This window comes from Gadus morhua, chromosome 5 (genome assembly GCF_902167405.1).
Source record: "Gadus morhua chromosome 5, gadMor3.0, whole genome shotgun sequence".
NCBI lineage: Eukaryota > Metazoa > Chordata > Actinopteri > Gadiformes > Gadidae > Gadus > Gadus morhua.
The window spans coordinates 17782007-17799563 of NC_044052.1; the positions used below are offsets into that span (position 1 = coordinate 17782007).

Genomic DNA, 17557 nt, shown 5'->3' on the forward strand with positions numbered 1-17557 from the left:
GAGCCAACTTCACTTGTTACAAATGGATCTAACTTGAAATGCGCGCCTCGGCTCGCATGTACGCGCATCCTGCGTCACTGCGACGTGATCTCCTATTGGCTCAGACCAGAGCCAGTGTGATTGGACGCTACTATCTGACGTGACCTTTCACCCAATAGCATTGAAGTAAACACTGAAGAACTCAAGACCAGCATGGACGACAATTTTACCCTGTTCCGTCCTTGAACCCAGACACCTATATGAAGGAAGATTAGGGCTGTTGGGAATAGTGCAATTTACCCCGCACAGTAGATTAGCTATGGTAGCTAACGCTTTATTGGTTTGAGATACATTATGGTAGCTAACGCTATGCTATAGTGGTTCAAGATCACAGCGCTGATGATCAACAGATACTCATCTGCAAGGCGCACCGTGTACACTGGAAGTCATTGATTGACGTGCGTTCAAACCACAGCCACTAATCGTGCACACATGTGACATGTTAAGACTTTGTCACAACGGCTACCGCTGTCTTGCAGCATCGTGTTAATAAGTCTCCAGGTGAATGCGTTTCGCGTCTTCCAGGAACCACGAGAAAGACCGAACAGCCTAATAGTGACACACACACATACACGAGTCCGACATGGACGTTGCTCTGCGAAGAGGTTGGAGTCTTACGACCGCCTTCCCTTTCATGATCTCTCGTAGAACTTTGTCGTTGTTTTGGAGATGTGGCGCCGGTACACCCTGGCCGCCAGCTCCCACAGGGCGACGGGGGGCAGCGGCGCCCCGCCGACACGCACACTCCGGGGCGAGCGAGGGCACGGAGCGGTCTCCCGGTGCAGCCCCGGAGAGACTACCCTTTTCACGGTTGTCTCAGGAGGATTTGGCGTTCTTCAGGGAAACACTCCCGGGCGGAGCCATCACGGATCCAGACTTACTGGAGGCCCACAACGTAGATTGGCTCAAATCCGTTAGAGGTGAGAATGTAAGGTATGGAGGAATAGATGAACAGTGATGTCTGCTTGTGTTAACTCGATGTACTAAACGCTCATCGGCATCTCCGGTCCCCGATCCAGGTCACGGTGAACTGTTGCTCAGACCTCAGACCACGGCGCAAGTATCTGAAATACTGAGGTAAATAGGAGCACACTAATGGACGATCATGGCGGAGTGGAGAACCGCAGAGCTATTTTACCGGGTAGACGACTTGTTATAATAATAATAATAATAAATGAAATGTATATAGCGCTTAATATGGTACTCTAAGACGCTTTACATATTGGCCTATCAAAACTATGTAAGACAGACTAGGAATAAAAGAAAAACAGAGGTTAAACATGAAGAATAAGGTGGGAGTTAGGTGGGGAAGGCTAGTGTGAAAAGGTATGTTTTGAGGGCAGATTTGAAAGAAGAGAGGGTTGGAGAGACTTTGATGTGGGAGGGGAGTGAATTCCAAAGGTTGGGGGCAGCAACTGAGAAGGCCCGATCACCCCAAGTCCGTCGCTCGTTATGGTATTAATGAAACAACTCCCCCTGCTGTTAGATACTGTAACGACCGCAACCTGGCGGTGAATCCCCAGGGGGGCAACACGGGTCTGGTGGGAGGCAGCGTCCCCGTCTATGATGAGATCATCCTCTCCACAGCGTTACTGAACAACATCCTGACCTTTGACCCCGTCTCCGGTAAGCAACCTTTGTGAATGTTTGCGAAGGGTTTGGTGCGTTTTTTGCTTCAATAATATCTCTGTTCGTTCTGCACAACTCAGAACATGGAAGGATCCTTTATTTTTCTTTGAGGCTGTGAATCACGGCTTTGTGTGTGTGTGTGTGTGTGTGTGTGTGTGTGTGTGTGTGTGTGTGTGTGTGTGTGTGTGTGTGTGTGTGTGTGTGTGTGTGTGTGTGTGTGTGTGTGTGTCTCTGCCTGTGTGTGTGTGTCTGTGTCCGTCGGTCCAGGTATCCTGACGTGCCAGGCGGGCTGTGTGTTGGAGGGTCTCTCGGGTTACCTGGAGGAGCAGGACTTCATCATGCCCCTGGACCTGGGCGCGAAGGGCAGCTGTCACATCGGGGGCAACGTGGCCACCAACGCCGGGGGGCTCCGCCTGCTGCGCTACGGCTCCCTGCGGGGGACGGTGCTGGGCCTGGAAGTGGTAATGCTCAGCGTCATTCCCTTTTGTCTTAACTGGGAAATCCCACTCATTCATACATATTATGACATATTATACCACCAGGTGTGAGTACGATTAGCCGTTACAAGAGGTTTTGAAAATCGACCTCTTCTGTCATCACATGTGGGCGTGTCCACCTAGATGCATGACGGATGGATGAGCAACGTTTGCACAGTCCAACTGGGTAGGCTAGTAGACCGATCTATCCAGCACACATATAGGTGGACACGCCCACTTGTGATGTCGGAAGAGGCGGGTTGTAAGAACTGGTTGTAACGCACCTGGTGGTATACTGTGTCACCTTTTTATCTGGGAAATCCCGCTCATTCATAATTACTATTGCTACTATTAAGGTCATTAGCTGATGCTCTATGAGGTATGATGGGGCTCAGCCGGAGCCACGTGAGTCCAGGGCCGCGTCATTAAGGGGGAGGTAGGGGGCCGGGGGGCTGGAGGAAGCCCAGCGCGGTGAGGTTGTGTACAGTGGGAGCCCGGAGGGTGCGAAGTGCACCCCCCTAACCACCGGGACATCCTCCCCCTAAACCACTGGTGGGGCCTCTTGCTCACGGAGGCTGACGCTACATTGGTCCCCAAAAACATCTAGCAACACGAGGAAAGCACCAACCATTCTGTCTCTCTGTCTCTCTGTCTCTCTGTCTCTCTGTCTCTGTCTCTGTCTGTCTGTCTGTCTGTCGGTCTCTCGGTCTCTCGGTCTCTCGGTCTCTCGGTCTCTCTGTCTCTCGGTCTCTGTCTGTCTGTCTCTCTCGCTGTGTGTGTCTCTGTCTGTCTCTCTCCTTCTCTCTAGGTGCTGGCAGACGGCCGGGTGCTGGACTGTCTGTCCACTCTGAGGAAGGACAACACAGGATATGACCTCAAGCAGCTGTTCATCGGTTCGGAGGGCACGCTGGGCGTCATCACCGCCGTGTCCGTCCTGTGTCCGCGGAAACCCAGCGCCGTCCACGTGGCCTTCCTGGGTGAGCCCCCACCCCCCCCCCCCCCCCCTGGACCACTCTGGTCACTGCCCAGCATGCCACACACCTTTAGCCTGAGGGGGGGCCATAGTCATACCATCCCTCTGAGACTAGGAGACAAATTATAATGACTTCATAAATCCCAGTCGGGGAATTGACCAATAGGAACAGTGTGTGTATGGTTTGCTAAGAATATCGCCATACAACAATTAAAATCACATTCTAGGCTTGTATTAGGTAGACATAATGTCAATAAGCACCAAGCGAGCTCTTAAACAACGAAGGGTTCTCTTAAAGGGATCTCTTGTCTTAAACGACTAAGGGATCTCTCAAACGACTAAGGTATCTCTTAAAGGGGGGATCTCTTGAATGACTAAGGGTTCTTCTAAATGACTAAGGGTTCTGTTAAATGACTCAGGGATCTCTTAAACGACTAAGAGATCTGTGCCTGTTTCTTCCAGGCTGCCAGACCTTTGAGCAGCTGCTGGGAACCTTCAAGCTCTGCAAAGGCATGCTGGGAGAGATCCTGTCAGCCTTTGAATTCCTGGACGCAGCGTGCATGGGGCTGCTGAACACACACCTGAAACTGCCCAACCCCATCACAGGTACACAGGCACAAAGGTACACAGGGAGAGAGAGAGGGAGGGAGGGAGGGAGAGAGGGGGGTGGCAGCCGGTCTGTTGGTCTCTAATGTGAAGTTGTGATGTAGTTCTTCTAACGACCTTTAGGTGCAATCCTATTCTTCATTCGGTTAAGATCTCACTAGTTAGTTAATCTCCATTTTATCAAGGCCTGGGTTTATAATAACATTAGGTTCAAGGCTTATTGAGGATCAACTATAAATGTGTTTGACCAATGGGCTGGTGCGTAGCCAAGTCCCGCCCTCTGTGGGCTACAAAAATGGATGCCTCCGTAGAAGGTGGATCCACACCCTTAAAGGGGGGGCGTCCTGGACACAGCGTCCCTGTTTTCTACCGTCTTTGGAGGAGCATTAAAGCTACTTGACGGACACGCCCCTCCCTCTTCGCTGTCCCGGCAGACTGCCCCTTCTACATCGTCATAGAGACGTCGGGGTCCAACTCCGCCCACGACGAGGAGAAGCTCCACAACTTCCTGGAGGAGGCCATGACCTCATCGCTGGTCACTGACGGGACGGTGGCGAGCGACGACACGAAGGTCAAGGTGTGTTGGGACGGATAGTGACTCATGGTGAACCCCCTGTCGGCGCTGGGAGGTCCTCCGTGGCCCCTGAAGCAGGGGGGGATGCATTGCTGTCGAGTCATGCTGTATGTATGTATGTATGTATGTATGTATGTAGGGCTGCTGCTCGCTTTATGGAAAAAATCGGAATCACGATTATTCAAACCATTATTTTTGAGTCTGAAAACACAAAAGATTTATTCAGCATCCCCTCCACAATAACCCTCTGTAAATTATATCTTTGAAATTTCCCCTTAAGAAGATACACAAAACTTCAAATGGGAAATGTTCAAATAGAATTGCTCAGCCCTAATGTATTTATTAGTGTCGCATAGGTGTGAGTCCAATGAAATACCTGTACGTCTGAACTAGAGCTGTCAGTTAAACGCGTTATTAACGGCGTTAACGCAAACCAAATTTAACGGCGTTAAATTTTTTATCGCGCGATTAACGCAATTATTTTATAAAAAAAAAAAAAAAAAAACTTTTTTTTGTTTTTTTTCTTTGGCTCAAAACAAAGAAGCAGTAGCCTGACTGCTATGTTCAAATGACATTTGTTCAAAGCAGTAGTTTAATTGCACTATAGGCTCTTTTTTTGTATCGTCCTGTTTTGATCAGTGTATATGCCAATGTTGTTATCAATAAAAAATCATTTGCACAAGGCAAGCCGATGCACTTCACCATGTTGATAAGAGAATTAAAATGAGAAGAATTATAGGACAAAGAATCAAGGGATATTTAACATAGAAAAATAATTTGCGATAATCGCGATTAATTAGAGTTAACTATGACATTAATGCGATTAATCACGATTAAATATTTTAATCGCTTGACAGCTCTAGTCTGAACGTATTGGCCTGGTCAGACTAAACTATGTGTGTGTGTCTGTTCATATGCACGTGTGCCTGAAATGCATGTTTGCACGCATGTGCGTGTTAGCATAGGCCTTTATACGTGTGTGTGTGTGTGTGTGTGCGTGCGTGCGTGCAGGCGCTGTGGTCGATGCGTGAGCGCGTGACGGAGGCCCTGACCCACGACGGCTACACCTACAAGTACGACGTGTCGCTCCCCGTGGAGGGCCTCTACCAGCTGGTCACGGCCACCCGGGACCACCTGGGGAGCCGAGCCAAGAACGTGGTGGGCTACGGACACGTGGGTGAGGAGCGGGGGGGGGGGGGGGATGTGTGCGTCTCTGTGCCTCTGTGTTGTGTGTGTGACTCTCTGTCATTGTGTTTGTTTGTGTGTCAGTGTGTGTGTGATTGTTTCCCTCTTCCTGTGTGTGTGTGTGTGTGTGTGTGTGTGTGTGTGTGTGTGTGTGTGTGTGTGTGTGTGTGTGTGTGTGTGTGTGTGTGTGTGTGTGTGTGTCTCTGCTTATTTGTTGTATGACTCTGTCGTGTGTGTGTGTGTACATGTGTCTGATTGATTCCCTCTTAGTGTGTGTGTGTTTGTGTATGTCTGTGATAGTCTCTCTCTTGGCCTGTGTGTGTGTGTGTGTGTGTGTGTGTGTGTGTGTGTGCGCGTGCTACAAACTAGAAGTACATGTCAGTAGAGTACTGCTAGTAGTATTTACGTAGTACATAAACATATTTCCAAATTGTTATTTACTTCTGGTGTGTGTGTGTGTGTGTGTGTGTGTGTGTGTGTGTGTGTGTGTGTGTGTGTGTGTGTGTGTGTGTGTGTGTGTGTGTGTGTGTGTGTGTGTGTGTGTGTGTGTGTCCTAACCCTCCATGAAGGCGACGGTAACCTCCACCTGAACATCACCTCGCCGGGGCCGGACCCCTCCCTGCAGGGGGCCATCGAGCCCTTCGTGTACGGCTGGACGGCAGGGGTCCGGGGCAGCGTGAGCGCCGAGCACGGCCTGGGCCTGAAGAAGAGGAACTACATCTACTACAGCAAGCCCCGACCCGCCGTGGCCCTCATGGGACACATCAAGACCCTGATGGACCCCCGGGGAATCCTCAACCCCTACAAGACCCTCCCCGACGACCTGGACTGAGGGGGGCTGTCTGCTGGGGGGTGGGGGGGGCTGGATGACGAGGGTCATGTGTGTACACGGAGGTGCAGACATATCTGTATTCATGTGGTATGCATTTGCCATATTGAAGACTTGATTGTATTTACTGGGTTCAGTGTGTGTGTGTGTGTGTGGGTGGGTGATGGCTGGTTTAAGCAGCCTCGCCTGGCCCAGTCTGTTTGGACTCTTGGGCTGGGTGAGGCTGCAGACCTGTTGCACGTTGAGTAATCAGTGTGAAACTTGTTTAAACCCGCCGCCGCCTGCACACAAACACGCACTCAAGGTGGAGCTCTCCTGCATGGCAGTGGAGCACCAGGTCATGGTCATTTACTGCAACTTCTACCATGAACCTGATTTCAACACCAACGCCCTGCTGTTTCCAGGAGCTCAGAAAGGCCAACTAGGTGCAGCGACCTTGTAAGGAGGAAGGGTTTTAAGGTGCAATCAATTGTATGTATTTTTACAGACACTCCAAATTGTAGCTTGATCTGTTCCCCTCAAGATTATAATCATTTGTGAATCCATAGCTCATCGACTGTAGATCAAGGTGGAGTTGTAATCCGTTTGTACTACCTCTACTAGAGCCGATGGTTTAACCATCGTGACGGCTTTAGAAACCTGAAAGTGTGCAACAACATGTAACAGTGCAGTAAATGTTTTATTACATATAAAAAAAAAGTCAAAGCAACAACACAGCGGACGTCTTGTGAACTTTATCTGGAAGCCGTCGGTGTGAACGTCGGGTAGAGCGGGGTCGTCTGGAGACCACGCCCGTACTGCAAGGCATGATGGGAGAAAAGGGACGCGGGCGACAGGTGCCCTGACGGACATATTCTCCTTTCCTGGCTCCTCACCTCCTGTTCCCTCGGCAGTAGACGGCAGGAAACATACATAGCAGCTCTTGGTAATGATGTGACGGATGATTTCTATATCATTATACTGTTAATATAATAACTATAATAATAATAGTATTTTGCCGGTCCTTCCATCCACTAGACCGCCCAGAGAAGCAGAGATCTGTACATGGCGTCTCTTCCAAATCGGCCAACGTGTTCAGTGCGTGTTTCCCTACTTTACGACTTCATTATTTATAGCTAATTAATAGCTCGATGTAGAGTATTCCCAAGTGTACAGTCCCTTAAACACAGGCAACAAACCAGGAGTACATATCAGTAGTGTGCTGCTAGTAGTAGTATACGTAGTACATAAACATATTTCAAAATTGTACTTTGATTCTGGTGTGTGTGTGTGTGTGTGTGTTCGATAAGGCTAAAACAGTTGACCTGATTGTCTTTGAGCGGGATATCCCGACAGCATGTGAAATAAAAAAAAAAACATAAAAGAAAGGAGGATACTTGAAGAAAATCCCTTTTAGTGCCGAGCGTGTGTGTGTGTGTTCTCGTAGAGTTCAGACCAGAGCGGTCTCGTTACGGACAGAGATCCTGGTCTTCAGGCTGAGGTCGCAGTTCACCGTCTGGGTCAGAGCAGGCGGGGGGGGGGGGCCGGGGTCCCACGGCGACGGCTGGTTCCTCAGACAGGGCTCCCAGTTCTCCCAGTTCTCCCAGCTTCAGGTCGATACGTCAAGGGGGAGAGGAAGCTGGGGAGGAACGACGAGAGCAGGACGGATCACTAGACGTTCCCCTCTCCTGGTCCGCCGACCACCTATCCAACGCCACTGTGGCCTCCTCTTTCTCCCTGGTCACCTCTCCCTCCTCTCCTCTCCTCAGGAGTCCTTGCCCTTCTCCAGGGAGCCGTGGATCTTGTCCAGGGTCTTCTTGATGCGCAGCGCGGTGAGCCGGGCCGACGGATTCTGGTACCAACACTCCTTCATCAGCTTCACCAGCGCCGACAGCGTCTGAGCGACGGAGAGAGAGAGACTACAGGTGACCATGTGACTCGTGTGCCTCCTACTGAAGTCTCCAGGTGACCATGTGATCGACCCATCAGAGCATGAGGATGGTACAAGGCTGATCTACGCCGGTCTACCAGGGGCCTTCATTTGTATTTCTTTATACCATGTGTGTGTGAGACCAGCTGTTGTAGTGATTAAACCTGTACGAGGGGACTAGGGGGACATTAACAAAGTCTTCTAACACCTAAGCTAACAATCTGTAACATAGTACCTAAACTAACCTAGTACCTAAAATAGGCATGTCTAACCTAGTATCTAAACTAACCTAGTACCTAAACTAACGATCTCTAACCTGGTACCTAAACTAACCATCTCTAACTTAACCATCCCTAACCTAGGAAACCTTCCTTTAACGATCTGCCTCAGCTAACCACTACTTCTGATGAACCATCCTTAACCTTGAAGCAAAAGAACCGTTGAGCTAAAGCGTCCCTTTACCTTCTCCGGTCTTGAATGTCTCTAATCCTCAAGGGCTTCTGAGAAGCATTCCATAACATTCAACACTCGTTGCTTCAAAATAGAAAATATGTTTGTTAAAGGGGACTTATTATACCACCAGGTGTGAGTGTGATTAGCCTTACAAGCCGTTTCGAAAATCTGCATAATATGACATCACTAGTGGGTGTGTCCACCTAGATCTGTGCTGGATTGATCTATCTACCAGTAGACTGAAGTAAACATTGCTCATCTATCCAGCACAGATCTAGGTGGACACACCCACTAGTGATGTCATATTAGGCAGATTTTCGAAACGGCTTGTAAGGCTAATCACACTCACACCTGGTGGTGTAATAAGTCCCCTTTAACTGCCCCCGGGTCCGTCCGCTTCAGTTCTCACTAAAGTTGTGTTACTCACGGGGTCGGAGAACCAGCGGTTGGGGACGAAGGGGCGCTGCTGCTCCACACACACCACCCTCCTCATGTCCTCGAAGCTGGGGTCGCTGGGCACCTGGTCGTAGAATGGGGGCCCGTACTCCTCCACCAGGCCTGGAACACAGGGAGGGGGGGGGGGGGGGGGGGTTAGAGGCCTGGGACACCGGGGAGTTATGGTGGGTTCAAGATGCCTCGTGGAACACTCACAAGAGTTGAAAAATGGGAAATTTCCAAAGAGGCTAACGTAGCTAACAAAGGCAATGACTAGCCAATGACTCACGACGACAAACGGGAAATGCTGCAAGCCAGGAAATTACGTCACAAGAGCCCCCCATGCGGGTGGTGTACGATGCATCTTGAAAACACCATTAGACAAGAACCATGTTCGGCTAGATACATGGAACACAGGGGAGTTAAACCAGAACCACGTTGGGCGAGATACCTGGAACACAGGGGAGTTAAACCAGAACCATGTTGGGCGAGATACGTGGAACACAGGGGAGTTAAACCAGAACCATGTTCGGCTAGATACATGGAACACAGCATAGTTAAACCAGAACCATGTTGGGCTAGGTACATGGAACACAGGGGAGTTAAACCAGAACCATGTTGGGCTAGATACATGGAACACAGGGGAGTTAAACCAGAACCATGTTGGGCTAGATACATGGAACACAGGGGAGTTAAACCAGAACCATGTTGGGCTAGATACATGGAACACAGCATAGTTAAACCAGAACCATGTTGGGCTAGATACATGGAACACAGCATAGTTAAACCAGAACCATGTTGGGCTAGATACATGGAACACAGCATAGTTAAACCAGAACCATGTTGGGCTAGATACATGGAACACAGCATAGTTAAACCAGAACCATGTTGGGCTAGATACATAGAACACAGGGGAGTTAAACCAGAACCATGTTGGGCTAGATACATGGAACACAGGGGAGTTAAACCAGAACCATGTTGGGCAAGATACATGGAACACAGCATAGTTAAACCAGAACCATGTTGGGCTAGATACAAGGAACACAGGGGAGTTAAACCAGAACCATGTTGGGCTAGATACGTGGAACACAGGGGAGTTAAACCAGAACCATGTTGGGCTAGATACGTGGAACACAGGGGAGTTAAACCAGAACCATGTTGGGCTAGATACAAGGAACACAGGGGAGTTAAACCAGAACCATGTTGGGCTAGATACAAGGAACACAGGGGAGTTAAACCAGAACCATGTTGGGCTAGATACATGGAACACAGGGGAGTTAAACCAGAACCATGTTGGGCTAGATACATGGAACACAGGGGAGTTAAACCAGAACCATGTTGGGCTAGATACATGGAACACAGGGGAGTTAAACCAGAACCATGTTGGGCTAGATACATGGAACAGATTTAGACCAGAACCATGGAGCCCCTTCATTAAACTATGTAGAGCGATCCATGAAGGCGCTCCGTGAAGGCGGTGCCCACCGTTGCTGTAGGTCCTCCTGGCGATCTCCCACAGCACCAGGCCGAAGGCCCAGATGTCCACCCTCTTGTAGGCGTCGAAGCAGTCCGTCTGGATGCTGTCGTCCAGCACCTCGGGGGCCATGTAGCGCTTGGTGCCCACCTTGGGGTTGTTCCCCACGTCCAGCAGGTTGTCCGCCTGGGAGTGGGTCACGGCCAGCCCTGGTGGGAGGGGGGACCGGGGGGGGGGGGGGGGGGTTCAGTACAGCTCGCGTTTCTTCATCAAAAGTATCGTCATTTAATTACAAAGATGTCTAAGCGCAGTTAACGAGAGCGTTGAGTAATAGAGTAGCATAAAAATATGTTGAGGTTTGCATAAGATAATGGTCTCTAATGGTTATGTGTTCAGTGTTACAACTTATGTCATTTATGAGCGGATTAAGCATCTACCGAAGTACCTTGCTCAAGACTCCCTGTAGCCGAACAACGGCAGTTGGAGTCAAACCTTCCCTCCCTGAAACATGTTAGTGTCTGAAACAGTATTGAGTGTATCGTTCAATGAGATGGCTCTACATGCAGGCCAAGGGAAGCCTCTAGTGAAATGGTTCATGAAGGGGAGGTTCTGACCAGGTCAGTCTAGATAACGGGGAGGTCCTGACCCAGGGTAGTCTAATGGTTGGTTAAGGGGCGGTTCTGACCCAGGTTAGTCTAGTGTAATGCTATGTTAAAGGGGAGGTTCTGACCCAGGTTAGTCTAGTGGTTGGTTAAGGGCGGTTTCTGACCCAGTTTAGTCTTGTGTAATGCTTTGTTAAAGGCGAGGTTCTGACCCAGGTTAGTCTAATGGTTGGTTAAGGGGCGGTTCTGACCCAGTTTAGTCTTGTGTAATGCTTTGTTAAAGGGGAGGTTCTGACCCAGGTTAGTCTAATGGTTGGTTAAGGGGCGGTTCTGACCCAGTTTAGTCTAGTGTAATGCTTTGTTAAAGGGGAGGTTCTGACCCAGGTTAGTCTAATGGTTGGTTAAGGGGCGGTTCTGACCCAGTTTAGTCTAGTGTAATGCTTTGTTAAAGGGGAGGTTCTGACCCAGGTTAGTCTAATGGTTGGTTAAGGGGCGGTTCTGACCCAGTTTAGTCTAGTGTAATGCTTTGTTAAAGGGGAGGTTCTGACCCAGGTTAGTCTAATGGTTGGTTAAGGGGCGGTTCTGACCCAGTTTAGTCTAGTGTAATGCTTTGTTAAAGGGGAGGTTCTGACCCAGGTTAGTCTAATGGTTGGTTAAGGGGCGGTTCTGACCCAGTTTAGTCTAGTGTAATGCTTTGTTAAAGGGGAGGTTCTGACCCAGGTTAGTCTAATGGTTGGTTAAGGGGCGGTTCTGACCCAGTTTAGTCTAGTGTAATGCTTTGTTAAAGGGGAGGTTCTGACCCAGGTTAGTCTAATGGTTGGTTAAGGGCGGTTTCTGACCCAGTTTAGTCTAGTGTAATGCTTTGTTAAAGGGGAGGTCCTGACCCAGGTTAGTCTAGTGTAATGCTTTGTTAAAGGGGCGGTTCTGACCCAGTTTAGTCTAGTGTAATGCTTTGTTAAAGGGGCGGTTCTGACCCAGTTTAGTCTAGTGTAATGCTTTGTTAAAGGGGCGGTTCTGACCCAGTTTAGTCTAGTGTAATGCTTTGTTAAAGGGGCGGTTCTGACCCAGTTTAGTCTAGTGTAATGCTTTGTTAAAGGGGCGGTTCTGACCCAGTTTAGTCTAGTGTAATGCTTTGTTAAAGGGGAGGTTCTGACCCAGGTTAGTCTAATGGTTGGTTAAGGGCGGTTTCTGACCCAGTTTAGTCTTGTGTAATGCTTTGTTAAAGGGGAGGTTCTGACCCAGGTCGGCGATGCAGCAGCGCAGCTCCTTGGTCACCAGGATGTTCTTGCTCTTGAGGTCGCGGTGGGCGATGGCCGGCTTCCCCTCGGCGCCGAAGATCTCGGTGTGAAGGTGCACCAGGCCGCTGGCCACCGACGCCGCCATGGCCAGGCCCTCGCTCGTCTCCACGGCGACGCGCTGCAGGTAGTCGTACAGCGAGCCGTTGTCGTGGTAATGGGTGATCAGCCACAGCTGGGTGCTGGAGTTACGGGAGGTCATGTCAGACGCCATGAAGCCTGTAAGGGGAGGAGATGAAGGAGAAGAGGAGGAAGAGGAGGAGAGGAGGAGGAGATGAAGAGAGGAGGAGGAGGAGATGAAGGAGAGGAGGAGATGAAGAGAGGAGGAGGAGATGAAGGAGAAGAGGAGGAAGAGGAGGAAGAGGAGGAGGAAGAGGAGGAGAGGAGGAGATGAAGAGAGGAGGAGGAGATGAAGGAGAAGAGGAGGAAGAGGAGGAGAAGAGGAGGAGATGAAGGAGAGGAGGAGGAGATGAAGGAGAGGAGGAGGAGGAGATGAAGAGAGGAGGAGATGAAGGAGAGGAGGAGGAGGAGATGAAGGAGAGGAGGAGATGAAGAGAGGAGGAGATGAAGAGAGGAGGAGATGAAGGAGAGGAGGAGATGAAGAGAGGAGGAGGAGATGAAGAGAGGAGGAGGAGATGAAGAGAGGAGGAGGAGGAGATGAAGAGAGGAGGAGGAGATGAAGGAGGAGATGAAGGAGTAGAGGAGGAGATGAAGAGAGGAGGAGATGAGGGAGAAGAGATAAAGGAGAAGAAGAAGAGGAGGTGAAGGAGGAGGAGATGAAGGAAAGAGGAGAAGGAGATGAGGGAGAATAAAAGGAGAGGAGGAGGTCCGATAGTCTCAATTCCATGTTACTAATCTTTTAAACACGGAATGTCATATTATGCAAGGCAGAGAAAATGGTAAGCTTTGTTGCATTTTGGACTTCATGGTCTCCTGTCTGAGACCAGACCTTCATGGTATCTTCTCTGAGACCTTCTCTGCTGCTGGTCCCACTCACCCAGGATGTTCTCGTGGCGGAGCAGCACTGTGTTGTAGATCTCTGTCTCTCTGAACCAGGACTTCTCGTCCCTGGAGGAGAAGATCTTCACCGCCACGTTCTCCCCCTGCCACTGGCCCCGCCACACCTCCCCATACCTCCCCTTACCTTGGGGAGGGAGGGGGGGGGGGGGGGAGAGAGGAAAACCACATCAAGTCATAAAGCAAAGACAGCATTGCTGGACCCCGTTTCGTGAGTCTTCATTTCTGCCCTGTCCCAGGAACAGTCGAGTGCATCAAGTATTTACTCCCTTCTGTGTCAACCCTTTGGATATTTAACCTCTTCTCATGGCAAACCGTGTTGTTTACCTTGCAAATCTTTACATTAACTGTAAATAGTAGAAGCTACTATATTCACACATACACACATACGCACACCGCTGAACAACGACAGTTTCTTGTCTCACCACTGGTTGAAATGAGATGGGGGGGGGGGGGGGGAATGGCGATTTACATCTGCACTCCGACGACACTCGACTCGAGGTCTGTTTATGTCACGTCGCCTAGCAACCTCGTCGGGTGTGGTCCTTGTACACACCTACACACTCCATCAGGCTAATCTGCCTGGCCACCGTTCTCTGGACCAGGAAGGGAAGACCGGAGCCCGAGCCCGACGTACAGGAGTGGTCCAGTAAGTCCTGGGAGGGGGGGTGAAGACCTCCGGTCAATCAAAGGAGAACCCAACCCCAACATCACCTCTGGTTTTGGAATGCATTGTTCGAGGACCCGCTCTCCGGCTTACACCCTATGCTACCGCATGAGTAACCTCGGAATGGCTCATTTCAGGGCCCATTTCAGAATAAAAGCGTGCTTACTGCCAGAGTGCTGTCCCCCAGGTTGGAGGTGATGAGGCCGTCCACGGCGCCCTGCTCCGTGTCAAACTCCTGCAGCCTGTGCAGGCGACCGTGGTGCAGCCTCCTGCAGGCCAGCACCGACCCCACGGCCAGGAGCACCAGCACCCCCACCGGGCCCAGCACCAGCAGGGCCACGGTGCGCACGCGGTACCGCACCGACTCCCCCTCCGGGGCTGTAGGGGGGGGGGGGGGGGGGGGGGGGGGGGGGGGGGGGGGGGGGGGGGGGGGGAGAGGGACATGGGGGGTCAGGGGGGAGGGAGGAGGAGGAGTGGTCATCTGAGGACTTTAACTGGGATACATTAAGAGGGAGTAGATGGGCTGATTTAAATATGTAGATGAGTGGAAGGTGCTGGGAGGATATCTGTTTGATTGATGGGGCCTGCCCCTGTGTGAGCCAATTAGGTGTCAGACTGCTCGCCGCCCCATGTCTGACCAATCAGGGGTGCTCTACAGTGATTGGTTCGGGGGACGTGTCTCCCCGGTTAATAGCAGGTGTGAGATAGGGAGGGAGGGAGGGAGGAGAAAGGGATCTGACGTTTGTTTGTGGATGTTGGGAAGCCAAATATTGCTCTCTGGCCCTTCTCTGCTCTCCAAGACCCCTCAATCTGAGCTCCAGTCCCCTGCTGGGAGAGCAGCTCGCTGGGTCAGCGTTAGGGTTAGGGCTCCCTGGGTCAGGGTTAGGGTTCGCTCGGTCAGGGTTAGGGGTTAGGGCTCGCTCGGTCAGGGTTAGGGTTCGCTCGGTCAGGGTTAGGGGTTAGGGCTCGCTCGGTCAGGGTTAGGGTTCGCTCGGTCAGGGTTAGGGCTCGCTGGGTCACCTGACAGCAGCAGGGTCATCATGGAGCGGCGCGTCACGTTGCCGTTGCACATGTCCTGGGCGCAGCAGGCGATGGCCTGGTGGAGCGAGGGCGGCGTGAAGCAGTGCAGCTCGATCTTCTCCCGCTCCTCGAAGCAGCCCTGGTGCAGCTCCACCGGCCCCCCCGGCCCCCTGCTCCCCGCCGGACCCCCGCTTCACCGACGAGAAGCAGCGGCGGCCGTGACACTGGCTGGTCTGGAGGCACTCGGGGCTGTCGCACACGCACACCAGCTGTCCGTCTGCGCACACACACACGCACACAGACACCCCCACGCAGAGACACACAGCCAGAGACACACACACACACACACACACACACACACACACACACACACACACACACACACACACACACAGAGAGTCAGGACGAAGCTGGCCTAGCTGTTGTATAAATGGAGCTAGATGGAATAGGATAACAGACAACCAAGAAACAGGCCTTGTTGTGTCTTCCACTATGAACTCTGTGAGTTAGGGATCGGATTTCTCCCGTTTGTTGAGGACAAATTGCTGTGGAGTGCCCTCGAGACAAATCTGTTTTTGCATTACTGACAAATTCAGAAATGCATCTACCAATCAGGAGTCAGGTTCGCTAAAGCCTATATGATCAAAATGGTCAAATCAATGTGTCTCCGCAGCATTTTGTATCAATAAGTATATATATCGTCCAACTATCAATCATTACAATCAGTGTTGCATTAGGGATGGGCATATTTATCAATTAGTGGTACCCTTGATTACACCCGCCAGCAGTGATGCTGCATGATCACACGCTATAGCGTAAAGCCGTGTACTTGAATCTGGACCGTGTTTAACATGTACCTGTTCCCTCGGAGATGGACTGAACGGCCTTCAGCAGAACCATGAGGAGCAGCCGGACCCCGATCTGATCCATGATGCGGTGCGCTGCGTGCGGGATACCGGGAGATGGCGGAGTTAGAGGAGACGGATCCAACGGGAATGTACATGTTGTTGTAATTACATTAGCAGCCTAATGGTCCCTAATTCATGTACATGTCTTCCAACAGCGATAACAACCGGGAGGAGGAGGGCAGTGAGGGGGGGAAACCACTCTAGTCCACCACGGTCGTGTGCAAAAGGGTTATTACATTGAATACAGACGATGATAGTGCATCCATCTCAAAAACATCTATTTGTGTTGGCGACGCTCAAGACTGACTTAGCAAAGACAAACAGAAAATATGTGGCATCAGCTTTAAACATTGATCCAAACAAATGATATGGCATCCAGGTGGTCCAGGGATGACATGGCTACAAGCCAACTACATTAAATGATGTCCGATTTAGAGAGACATCCCGAAGAGGCGCAATGGCGTTCTGCGATTTCTTCTTGTTCACCAAGTGTTCTCCTTCAGGCGGAGAACGGGACAGAGATCAGCGGTAGAAGAAGCCATCATGGCCCGGACAACATGGCCCGGACAGCGAGCCGTTTTACGGCCGGGGCGCCGCCGCCTCTCCGGCGCCAGACAGCCCGTCTCCCCGTAGCTGCTGGCTACAGACTAGCCGGCTGGCAACAACACGTTTCTCATCTTTAGAACCAAACTAAGTACGAATCTTCTTACCTGGCACAGTCGTCCTGTGGTATTTAACTCATTCTCCCTGTATTTGTTGACAGTATGTTTGGAATAGGCGTGCGGATAAGAGACAGCCGACAGGGAGCCACAGCCCTGCACACCCACTGGCTGGTGGGGTGGGTTTTTCTTTTTTCAAAACTTTATTATACCCACGAAACGAACAGCGCTCACACAAAAACACGACAGGCAGGCTACAGAATGTAAAATAAGCAGAACATAATAGAAAATGACCAAGGATCTATGCAGTGGTTCGCACGTTTACTTCAATGTTTTTTTGTATGCTGTTAATTTAAGATTTATATAAAAATAATGAGAACAGAAAAACAAAACGCAACCCCATAAAATAAAACACAGAATTAAAATCAACAAAAAATATTACAAATATGAATTTGCCATTTGTGTGTATGTTTGTGTGCGCGCGTGTGCATGCGTATGTGCGGGTGTGGGGGTATTTGTGTGTGTTCGCGCGTGCGTGTGTGTGCATGCAATAGGATAATGTCAGCATTTGCTCAAGTTTATGTGTGCCAGGTTTTTTCTTTTTTTTTATAAACGTGTGCATGTACATGCGTGTATTTGTCTGTTTGCGTGTATGTGCGTGTGTGCGTATGTGCGCATTTATGTGTGTGTGTGTGTGTGTGTGTGTGTGTGTGTGTGTGTGTGTGTGTGTCTGTCTGTCTACCTGTGTGTCCACGCCTGCTACGTGCCCGTGTCACATATCACCAGTAGGAGCAGGAGATGGATCAG

General features: G+C 50.5%; 2 protein-coding genes across 2 annotated transcripts; one reads left to right on the forward strand and one right to left on the reverse strand.

The window, feature by feature from the left end:
• Positions 1-129: 129 nt before the first annotated feature.
• Positions 130-7629, forward strand: d2hgdh (D-2-hydroxyglutarate dehydrogenase). Its single transcript, XM_030356953.1, has 9 exons — positions 130-959; positions 1059-1116; positions 1526-1665; positions 1936-2129; positions 2953-3121; positions 3580-3723; positions 4158-4300; positions 5309-5474; positions 6052-7629. The coding sequence occupies exons 1-9, from the start codon at positions 623-625 to the stop codon at positions 6312-6314; spliced, it is 1614 nt and encodes a 537-aa protein (XP_030212813.1). The 5' UTR covers positions 130-622; the 3' UTR covers positions 6315-7629.
• LOC115544127 (activin receptor type-1) lies at positions 6972-16938 on the reverse strand. Its single transcript, XM_075074190.1, is given in 11 exon segments — positions 6972-8187; positions 9101-9231; positions 10594-10791; positions 12423-12698; positions 13477-13623; positions 14053-14152; positions 14330-14541; positions 15184-15346; positions 15348-15460; positions 16041-16124; positions 16802-16938. Coding segments are annotated over 10 exon segments (1545 nt in total). The 5' UTR covers positions 16114-16124; positions 16802-16938; the 3' UTR covers positions 6972-8055.
• Between the last annotated feature and the right edge of the window lie 619 nt (positions 16939-17557).

Excerpts from the sequence above, each read along its gene's own strand:
- d2hgdh (XM_030356953.1), top strand. The coding sequence starts at position 623 with ATGGACGTTGCTCTGCGAAGAGGTTGGAGTCTTACGACCGCCTTCCCT. Across the intron at positions 2,130-2,952 it reads CGGTGCTGGGCCTGGAAGTG|GTGCTGGCAGACGGCCGGGT; the intron begins GTAATGCTCAGC and ends CCTTCTCTCTAG. Across the intron at positions 4,301-5,308 it reads GCGACGACACGAAGGTCAAG|GCGCTGTGGTCGATGCGTGA; the intron begins GTGTGTTGGGAC and ends GCGTGCGTGCAG.